Below are 10,989 nucleotides of genomic sequence, written 5' to 3' on the forward strand. Positions count from 1 at the left end.
AGTTTCTCAAGGGAAAGCCAGGGTCTCCCTCCGGTGCCAACGCATGGCTCTGTCTGCTCTGTATGTTTGTCTACTTAGAGCTCCCTGAGCATCTGGAAGTTAATAGATCTGACATCGGTTTCAACTTCTTCCCTTTAATCCCATCCCTTCAAAGTTTTCTCTTCCTCTACTCAGCAAAGGCACTAGCTAATCAACGAAAAGAGATGGGAATCGCTTCAGCCTCTATCAGAAGCAGACATCCCTGCACCAAAAGAAAAACGCCCGAACTCCATACCTAGCCAGTTCCTAGCCCGCACCCAGCCCTACCTAGAGCCTTCTGTTGCAGAGCAGGAGCTTCCCGAGACCCGCCCCAAGACGAAGGCGGGTACAGCAGGGCCAGCGTCCCTCTCCAGACCTGCCAATTTCAAGAAGGGGCGGGAATTGTCGGAGAGAGAAGACCTATTCTGAAAGGGAGGCGGAGCTCAGGGGCGGGCCTCCAGGCTCCGCCCAAGGCCCGGTTTTCCGCCGAGCCGAACCGGCGCTGCTCAGCTGGGATCCTGCCCACCAAGACTATGGACCTGTCCTGGGCCACGCAGGAGAGTGAGGTCGTGGCGGGGAAGGTGCTCCGGTACCGGCAGGACTCGTCCGGCTGGAAGAAGTGCCGGGAAGGCGTGAGTGAAGGACTGGGCGGGAATGGGGATCTGGAGACAGCTCCCGGGGGTTGGAGTCCTCCAAACTCCCTGGCTTCTCCTCTGCCCGAGATTTTCCGCACCACGGACACCGGAGGTGGAGTGAGAGAGCGATTCCACTGAGGGTGGCGGGACTCCTGGAGATTCCTGCCCCTTTCGTTTAGAAGCACACTCAAGGTCACCTGACTGTGAGGTTAGGATTGGACCTGCAACTCTGTACCAAAGAACGCAAATCCCTTCTCCCGGAGGGCGGCAGGGAAGTAGTTTTCTTCCTTGACGCTTCTGATTAACACACACACACACACACACACACACACACACACACACACATCACTAAATTGCTTAAGAAAACAAAAGTTCTTGATGGAATTGAAGGCGATTGACTCCACAGCTCCTGGAGTCAGCCAACCAGACCACTCTGCTCATCACCTGCCCATCACCTACCATGAAGGCAACTACATCCATGACAGATCCCAGCTGTGCCAGGAACGGGTTGGGTGACCTTGGAGAATCATGTCTTGAGATTTCATCTCCTAGATTTCCTCTAGCTCTAAAATTTTACAATCCTGTGCCTTTTGACAGAATGGAGTTTCAATTTCTTGGAGGCCATCTGAGGAGTTTGCAGGGAATCTGTAAGTGCACACTTTTAACAAAGCTTGTCAGAACCTTGACTCCCTTCCTGGTGTCTCTGGGGTTGCTTCATGAAAGATTTCAGTCCACCCTGGCTCTCTGTCATCACCAGTCATCTTCCAGAAAAGCACCAGCTTGTGTTTTGAACCCTGTCTAGAAAGCTGTGTTCTGCGAGGGCTTAGTACCTGTTGATGCAGGCTGTAGGGGAGGGGGGCTAGCACATTGTAGTCCCTTTTCAGTCAACTGGCCCTAGAACTAGGAGAGACATGTAATAGACCTGAGGTAAATCCTAAGAAAACAGATTTAATTAATGCCATGGGTCAAAATCCGCTTTATGTTCCAGGTACCGAGGAGAAGGGATTTTGTGTGGGACACCAGAAGAGGTGTGGGATTGTATAAAGCCAGTTGCTGGAGGCCTCCGGGAGAAGTGGGATGACAATGTGACCAGTTTTGAAATTGTCCAAAGCATCACTGACGTAAGTGTCTCTGGGTGTCTTATCTGTGGTGTCTTGGCCTGATGCAGTAACCTGACCCTACCTCCTCTAAAGAAGGATCTCTAACACCTATAGGCAAGAGGAGTGCCCTGCACAGCAGCCCAGCCTTGGCTCTGTCAGAAAACTGTGACTCTGAGAGGCCCAGAAACCCTCAGCAGAGACAGGGAGCTATGGATGGGAAAGCACAGGGCAAGCCTGGCCTCCCCAGACATGGACTCAGATCTAGTTTGAAACATTGTCCGTCGACAGAGCCATTTTGGTTCTTTGCCCACAGCAGGACCACTGCAAGTGGCCACTTCTAGATTCCAGTGTCTCCTTTACAAGGGTGTGTTCCCTGCAGACCAGCCCCGCCTAGTAGAAAGCCTTGGTATATGGCAGCATTGTTCTGCAACGGCCTTGTCTAGTGTGGGAGCCTCAAGCTCCATGGGGCCGCAGAGCGTGAAAAGGTGACTGGTTTGAGGAAATGAATTATTCATTTTAACAAATCTAAATGTGAATTTAAATAGCCGCATGAGCTAGGGGCGAGTTACAGGAGACAGCTCTGGTCTTGATGAAGCTGTCCTGGCATCATCTATAATGATAATAAGTTAATAACTATAATAAGTTAAGAACCTGCTTGCTTTTGACCATAGGAGCGCAGAAGAATAGAAAATCACAGTGAAACAAATCTTCGAGCAACACTAAAGGAGCACACTTGAGCGATTTGAATATCACCTTAGTGTTGATATCTAGGACCTGTCTGACACTGTTTGGTGCTTACAGAAGCAGGCAGCGTTGTGAAACCTCACAGTGTTTCCCAGCTGGCCAATCTGTGGAGCTAGGTATCTTTGTCCTGACAGAGAATCCTCATTTCCTTTCAGTCTGTTGTCTAAAGGATGGGGCAGAGATCCCTGGGAAGAAAGGTAATTTTATGTTCTTCACAGTCAGAGATGGAATGGAAACACACAGCAAGGATGATACTATGTTTCAGCTCTCCCTCCATCTCTCCCGTACCAGTAAGAAGAGAGTGAATCTCAGGCACTTATGTGCCTTAGGTACTATTTAACTTACTGCTTTCCCTTACTACAAGACCAATACATGGCCTGAACTAGAACCCTAGCAATTTTGGGTGGAATTTGCAGTTGCCTATAATTTATGACAAGTGGTTCTTTCTTTTTTCTTTTCTTTTCTTTTCTTTCTTTTTTCCATTTCTAATAGTTAAACAGCTTCCCTTATAAATACCAGCTGCTTTGAGTGGGGGCATTTAAAGAACCACATAAATAGATATGATTTTCTTGTTCTGAGTTAAGTGGCACCAGCACTAGAAAAGGAAAAAAAAAACTGCAAAGAGAGTATATAAATTATTATGCACCAATAGGTGAAGTTAAGCAACCTTTGGTTAGTGCCGTTTATATATTATACAAAGGCCATAACAGAAGGGCTCGCATATGTGTGTGTGAGAGAGAGTGTTTGTATATGTATATGTGTGTGTGTTACACATATGTGTGTGGATACGGTTTCTTTGTGTGTGGAACCCCAAGAAGTGTCTTCCACAGTCACTCTCCACTGTATAAGTTGAGGCAGAATCTCTTGCTGAATCTGGAGCTTGCTTGCAGTTCTAGTCAGCTTACTCCAGGGATTCCCTGCCTCCATATCCCTTCTGGGATTATAGCTGAATTAACACTCCTGTCCAACTTGTATATGGGTTCTAGGAAACCTAAGTTTCAGTCTTCACATTTGCACAGCAAATACTTTACCCACTAAACCACCCCGACAGCCCTGTGCGTCATCTATTGGGAGTAAAAGTGGCTCCATCTCTTTAGCACCCTTGTTCTTTTTGGTCTCAGTACAGTGGCTGGTGGGACAGAGAGAATGAAAAGCTAGGCAATCCGCAGGCTGATGTCTGAACAGCCATAACAATGCTTAACCTGTCAGCGACGTCAAGGCAGTTGTTGGATGTCCTATTCCTGGCCACAAGCTCCCTATCCTGAGCCCTGGGGAAAGGAAAACAGTCTGACTGAAATAAAGAGAAGTTTCTAAGTGCACACAGGTAACGGAGTCAGCAGGAGCTGGTCCCCTGCTGCCACATACCTGTAATCTCAGCAGTCTGGAGTATGAGGATTAGGGGGTTGGGGAGAGCCAGACTACTTATGAACTCCACACTAGGCAAGGCTACATTGCAATTCAATAAACAAAGCAAGTCACCAACAAGAAGAATGTTTTTCTTAAGCAGTATGTAATTAATTATTTTTCTTGAACTCTGTTTTACACAGCCCACTAAACTTTAAAAAAAAAAAAAAAACAAGCAACAACAACAAAACCAGGGTCTCTTTACATAGCCTTTGCTGGCCTGGAATCCAGTATGTAGACCAGGTTCATCTACCTGCTTCTGCCTCCCAAGTGCTTGGATTACAAGCTTACACCACTAGGCCCAGCCTGACTCCATTTTTTCCCCCCGCATAATGCATGTTGGTTTTCTTTTTTGACATTGCCAAATTTTATTAGAGATATTCATGTAGATTGAAAAAAAATTAATCCTGTGTTTCTTTTGATCACAGTACTTTTTTTTTAAAGTACTGGACTGAGGTAAAGTGTAATTTATTAACATGATTACATTAGAAATTTGAATAAAGCATGATTAAACACAAAGTGAAAAGTATTTTTCATCTCTGCATGAGATATGTGGGAATGCTTTGTTCTCATTAATTCAAGTGTCCATAAAAAGATTTGGCTTGTCACCAGAGAGACACAGTCTTCAGTGGATATTAGGTACAGAAAGAGAGAAAGCACAGGCTGCTGGGGAACTTGGGCATGCCGAAAAGCAGAGAAGCCAGTGGGAAGGGGTGGGGAGTGTTCATTAGGTGAAAGAGTGAAGGTAGGCAGCAAGGACCCCCTCTTTCAGGTGACATTCGTCAGCATGATTTGGACGGCCCTCAATCGTCCTGATTCTTAATAGGAGAAGCATAAATGATGTGTGGATGAGATGTGAACCTGGAGCGAACTTGCGTCTGTAACACGTGCCTCTGTCAGATGTACTCAGTAGATGATATGATTGTAAAAAATAGCGATTACTTCCACTGTGCCTGCTACAGGTTAGATGAATTCAGAAATGGACTTGTTTCTGGGACTGTGCTTAAGAAAGGGAAACTGACATACTGAGCCCAGTGTGGGGCACCATGAACAGATAGTGCGGTCAGAATTCCTGAAGATCTTTAGCATCGCAAGGGATCTTGTACCCTGGGCAGTGCAAGCTAGGATGATACTAGGTGGATGGGGGAGAGGACCCTGTTATCACACAACCTGTTCTCAGGTGAGTTGTTTTTTTAAAAGACATGGAGATGAAATCATTTGGAAAGTGATGAAATCATTAGGACCTTCAACGCACCCACAGGGAAGTGCCCAAGTGCCCCGAGGCTTCCTTTCGGTCCTCCTGCTGCAACTCCCCATATTGCCCATGCATTTTATTTCCCAAATTCTGGGTATGCAATGGACCTGTCTTCAGCAGGCCTGAGCCCTGTTTGTTTTGGCAGACACTCTGTGTGAGCAGAACCGCCACACCCTCGGCTGCCATGAAGCTCATTTCTCCCAGGGACTTTGTGGACTTGGTACTGGTGAAAAAATATGAGGACGGCACCATCAGTTCCAATGGTAAGTGACGGTAGGTGTTTACTTACTGTCCTAGTCCTGGGCTCTGTCTTACACACCCTTAGATCTTCAAGGAAAGCTGGGTGATTAAAAGCCATCAGCAAGCTCTTGTGTTCTATCCTCTTCCCTTGTAGAGTTAAGGAGATCTTATGCCTTAGGGTCTGAAATGGGGAGAGCATATGCCCAGGCTTTGTTATGCCTCAGATGTTGTAAGCCCTGTTTCTCATTTCCGCTGAGCTCAGAGTTCATACTGTGGACATGCAGACAGCAGTTAATCTCTCTGTAGTCAGTGTGTCGTCCACCGGAGCACCCTGACCATATGGTTGCTTTCTGCCCCATTCCTGTCCTGTGGAAAGCAGAGCCCAACCATTCCTCTGCGTCTGCCTCTAGAGAAAACGGGGGACACATCCTCACTCTCCTGTGGGCTGAAGTCTGAGAGAGGAATCTTCTCCCACCTGAGCCTTGTATTCTGAAAGGTTCCCTCTTCTGAAATTCTTAAAGAGTTGGAGAAAACTGTGTGGGAGCAAATGCATGTATGTGCATGTATCGAAGCATGTGCGTTTGTGTGTGGGGCTGAGCATGCATGTGTGTGTGAACTTGCAGTGAGTGTAAGCATAAGGAAGTTGAAGGTGGCAGAATCCGTAGCTGGGCTTTCAGTCACTGGGCCTGTGCAGACAGCAGATCTTCAGTGCTGGTGGTGGTAACCCTGCTGTCTGAAGGTGAGTTCACTGACCTCATGAATGTCTTCCAGCTACCCATGTGGAGCATCCATTGTGTCCCCCACAGCCAGGTTTTGTGAGAGGATTTAACCATCCATGCGGGTGCTTCTGTGAACCACTGCCAGGGTAAGGAAAGTGGGTGGAAGACTTTGTCTGAGACAAACAGGCACTTGGATTGTAATCTACAAAACTAATAGTGATGTCCCAAAATACGTTGTCACACATAGGTACTCGGTGAAATGACGTGTCATCCATAGGTGGCACCTGGCAAAGTTGTGAGGAGGTGTTACCCGGATTTTGTTGTTGTTTTAATTTTAGGTCTTTGTTTTGTTTTGTTTTTTGAGACAGGGTTCTGGGTAGCCCTGGCTGTCCTAGACTCCCTCTGTAGACCAGGCAAGCCTCCAGCTCAGAGATCCTTCTCCCTCTGAATCCAAGTGCTGGGCTTAAAGCTGTGCACCAACCACCACCAGGTGCCAGCCCCACAGAACAGGTCAGGCAAATGTTCCCATTTGCAGTTCCATTGAGCAAATAAGCAGACTAAGGGTTATGATAGTTACGAGATGTGTCCACAGTAAAAGCCCAGGAATACAGTGCAGTACAGAGCTCCAGATCTCTGTACTCTCTGAGAATACCCACCAGACTAGAGCAAATTCCCTACCCGTTGTGCACACAATGACCACCTTTCTTTATAGGAAACGGGACAGAGCTCGGGGCCTCGAGGACAGTTCTGAGACCATGTTGTGAATCAGCCCTGGAAAGGAGCCAGAGAGCCCTGAATATACTCATAGATGCAGCCAGGATCTTGGCAAGAGCTCTCTAGGCAATGAGTTACCTGAAGGTCCTAGGTTTCTTATGAGCAACATCCAAGTTCACAAGGAGAGGGATTGCACCTGCTCATGTGTCCCTGCATCTCCTGCAGATAGCCAGACAGGAAAGTGTGGGCTTCCCCACGCAGTCCCAGGAAGCAGGTCTTGGTGCCTAGACCATTACTAAAACTCAGACAGAGCACCCCCGCAGAACATCATGTCCACTGAGTGGGCTCGCCAAACTTCTCTTGGAAAGCGTTTCTTTCTTTCTTTTTTTTTTAATAAAAAAAAACACGTGTATTAAGAATGAAACGATAAAATAATCGTTGCATACATAAGACACGGTCATCTATATACAAAAATTGAAAAAAAATACTTGACCAAAATAATCTTAAGGACATATTATACAAAATGAATTCACAAACAATGCAATCACTTTCCTACCTTCCAGCAGAGGTAAAGTAGAATTTGAAAATAAAAGTACAATACTCTTTCTATTAGCTCTCTAAAATGTAAATGCTTAGACATTAATACAACTATATGTCAAGATGTATATCAGAAAAGCACAAGAGTCTGGTGTGATTAAAATCCAGGGAATTTTCTCTGACTGGAAGAACATTTCCATGTTCATGGAATGTGAGGTTTGGTATTTTCACAATGCGCATTCCTTGTAACTTCACCTTTGGATTCAATGTAATTTTAGTAATTAAAATAAATACTTGACCAATTTTTAGAAATTTATTTTAAGGTTACAAAAAAATTGATTCTAAAACTCAGATAAATAAGCTAGATACTCATTTGTCAGCACAATATTGAAGGATGACAAATTGGAAGGAGGATGCTACTGACGTTGAAAGCTGTTTTAAAGATACTGCCATCAAGGCATAATGAAAAAGTGGGCAATAGATAAGTGGAGCAGAAGAGAAAAAGCTTTTCTTAAATGGCACAAAACTTTAAGTGTGCCAGTAATAAAGCCACGCACACATGCACACAGCTGTCCCAGTACAGAGGAGACCGGACCTTCTAGTGTGGGCCTAGAAAACTAGCCTTGACCACTTTTCCTAGCTCCGTTCCCAGTAATCAGATGCTGAGGCCTGCCTTGCCTGTCCAGCTTGCCAGGTGTATGCAGGGGAGCATCTACATGAGTAAGAGCGGAGCCCATTCCCCTTGAGGCTGAAGCTGAGGGCTGCTTTAGGGAACACACAGTAGGCAAGCTACGGGTGGTGTAACAGTGACATGGCCCAGTAGCTGTTCTATACAGCCAGGGGAGCAGACTGTAGAGTCTCTGATGTCAGGGGTTCCATGTCAGAGAACCTCTGAGGTACGATACTGTGTGGCGTTTCTGAAGAGACCAGAGCTGTGGATAGCATCACTCAAATGAAATGCCAGGTAGTTTTTCCGAACCTGGCCACTGTGGGGTGTGTGACCGCGAAGACCCCTCCAGGCTCCTGGTTGGTCATGCCCTACTTACCTTTTCAGCTTCTGAGTTAACCTAATCCCCTGTTGCTGCTTCACCAGTAGATGGGACCCTGCATTTGGGCTTCTCCCACCCCTTGCCAAAGGCTCTTCACACACATAGAAATTAGCCCTCAGTTCTCTAAAACAACAGAGCTCAAAATTTGAATATAAGGCTGCATTTTCCCCCTAAAATATGATTGAGGACTCCACAAGACTCCAGTCCGTGGAAGTTGTAATTACCATTATGTGATGTTTTAAATTAAGACTGAGCAATCTAAAAAAAAAAAAAAAAAGGTTCACGAAAGGCTACTAAATGAATTGAAATGTTAAGTAACATCAAGATAATCAGCTTTTCTAATGACAAAAAAAAAAAAAAAAAAAAAACAGCTGAGAAGAATGGCACTATTCCCCAATTTTGCAAATTTCTTTCATGTCCGACTTAAAAGACAAATCTGTGACGGAGTATGTTGTGTGGTCACAAACCACACAGGCTGAAAACTCAACTGTGTGTTTCATAGTAAGCACTGGCACGGAAGTTTTAACCTTGCTGGGCTCTGGAAAGGGCCTAGAGTGACCCAGAAGTACCCAGCCACTAAAAACACAGTTGATAAGAGCCACAAGGAGCAGCTGTCCTACTTAGGGCATGGCATCAGCTTCCCAATGTGTCTGGAGCAACTGTGTAGTATGTCCCCTAAAGCATATGTTATCCAGAACAAGGAGAGTGAGAGGAGCCCTGGGTGCTGAGTCCCCACCAGGAGTAGAAATGACCACCATGTCTGGGCCCCTTTCTGCTGGTCATGGCTCCGTGAAAGGTGCTTCCATGGTACATGCTTTACCCACTATTTCTGCTCCTTCTTTCTCAGGGAGCCCAACAAAACCAACCTGGTCACATTCTTCCAGACAGACCTGAGTGGCTACCTCCCTCAGAGTGTGGTGGACTCCTTCTTCCCTCGAAGCATGGCTCAGTTCTACCCCAACCTTCAGAAGGCGGTGAGGAAGTTCCACCACTGACCGTTGCCTTTCGGCAAGGAACACCCACGATCCCTCAGGAGCTCCAGCTATTGAGCGTCAAGAACATGGAACAGCTGCTGTGGCCTTTTGAGCTGCCCTAGTGAACAGCGAGTCTCAGGGTGCTATTCCAGAAGGGCAGCCCATCCCCCCTACCCCACCACTCCTTCCTCTTGGGTTTGGTGTGGAAGGCAGGGTCTATCGGCTTGACATGGTGCACGCTCACACACCTGGCAGGGCAGGTCCTGCTATGGCCACCTGACAAAGCATGGCTCAGGCACCCTTTGATTCCTTGTGGTCCAGGGCCGGTTGCTATCAAATACCGTGTCTCAGTGCTGGTCTTAAAGGGTCATCATCCATTCTGGTCACAAAGTCCTGCATCTGGAGCTCCCAGATCCCTGTGTTCATTTTCTGATATGCTTTTATATACAAATTTTTAGCACAAGACTCCCCCCCTTTTACCCCCTTTCAAAGAAGTGATATTTTAAACCACAGGATAAGCCTTAAGGAAAAACCCTTTCAATCTAACTTCTGTCGTATCTTCCGTCAGAATCATCTTTTCCTGTCTGTTTTTCCCTTCATGAGTTAATGTTAATGTCCCCATGGAACCAATTTGTTTCTGCCCCAGGCCAAATTGTATCTTTGGGAGCAAGTGGGAGTTTGTGTGGCCTGTGGTTGTGGTTCTGGGTGGGGCCAGCTGCTCCTAGGTGCGTGCTGGACTCCGGGGAGAAGACCCCCCCTGCCATGTACTTCACTATGTCTTGCTGAGGCATTCCTGGCCCCATCAGGCTATGCAGCCGGTAGGAAGGAAGGAAATGTCTCCTGTGCTGTGGGCCTGCACAAGCCTACAGTAACCAACAGTTGCCACAAAGCCTGCCATTCCAGTAGGGGAAAATGGTGTCTCCTTAGCTTAGAGTAAATTTACATTCTTGGTTTTTATCATATGAAGAAAGGAAAGACCTCTGTCAGCTGACATTGTCTTCAGAGACATGGTGCTCCTCATTGTCTAGCCCCTGTTCCCTTTAGTAGATTTTACTAAGTCCTCTACTCTTTCTCCATTTATTCTTCACATTTTTGTTGTTGTTATTGGGCATGGGGGCTCTAGTCAAAGGGCTTATTTGGACACATTTTCATATTGAGGAGGCTTGGCTCAGACATTTTCTACAGTCTGTCCCGACCTGTCTAGTTTTCTTGCTGCTGCTCTGTTCCCTAGGGTTTGGACACTGACTCTTGATCTCTTTCTGTGGTCTCTCTCTGGTTTGGTTGGATTTTTTGAGACAGGCTCTCTCATTGGCCTGGAACTCACCACGTAGACTAGGCTGGATTGCCAGCGAGTTCCAGGGATCTGCATCTTTCTGACTCCCCAGATCTGAGATTACCAGTGAATGACACCACATCTATTTATTTTGTTTTCATTTGGTTAGATGGTTGGTTGGTTGGTTGTATTTGGTTGGTTGTTTGTTTTTCTGGTCTCTAGGAATTAAATTCAGGTAGCATTTTACTGCCAGCTATCTCCCCAGCCCCATACCTTTTACTGTTAGATCAAATTTATCTTCTATTAAATCTGAAAGATTGATATAAA

The 10,989-nt window shown here is 46.2% G+C and overlaps 1 protein-coding gene across 1 annotated transcript; it reads left to right on the forward strand.

Moving 5' to 3' along the window:
• Window positions 1–481: 481 nt before the first annotated feature.
• Window positions 482–10,989, forward strand: Stard5 (StAR related lipid transfer domain containing 5). The gene is made up of 6 exons (XM_021654756.2): window positions 482–650; window positions 1,251–1,300; window positions 1,642–1,774; window positions 5,302–5,419; window positions 6,168–6,261; window positions 9,263–10,989. Exons 1-6 carry the CDS (start codon window positions 552–554, stop codon window positions 9,408–9,410), a joined length of 642 nt encoding a protein of 213 aa, XP_021510431.1. The 5' UTR covers window positions 482–551; the 3' UTR covers window positions 9,411–10,989.

Source organism: Meriones unguiculatus, chromosome 14, assembly GCF_030254825.1.
Source record: "Meriones unguiculatus strain TT.TT164.6M chromosome 14, Bangor_MerUng_6.1, whole genome shotgun sequence".
In the NCBI taxonomy this organism is placed as follows: Eukaryota; Metazoa; Chordata; class Mammalia; order Rodentia; family Muridae; genus Meriones; species Meriones unguiculatus.

What these genes read in the sequence shown, in the direction of transcription:
- Stard5 (XM_021654756.2), top strand. Translation starts at nt 552, where the DNA reads ATGGACCTGTCCTGGGCCACGCAGGAGAGTGAGGTCGTGGCGGGGAAG. An exon ending in GGAAGAAGTGCCGGGAAGGC is followed by an intron (nt 651 to 1,250) that starts GTGAGTGAAGGA and finishes GCCTTTTGACAG; the next exon opens with AATGGAGTTTCAATTTCTTG. An exon ending in CGGCACCATCAGTTCCAATG is followed by an intron (nt 5,420 to 6,167) that starts GTAAGTGACGGT and finishes AATGTCTTCCAG; the next exon opens with CTACCCATGTGGAGCATCCA.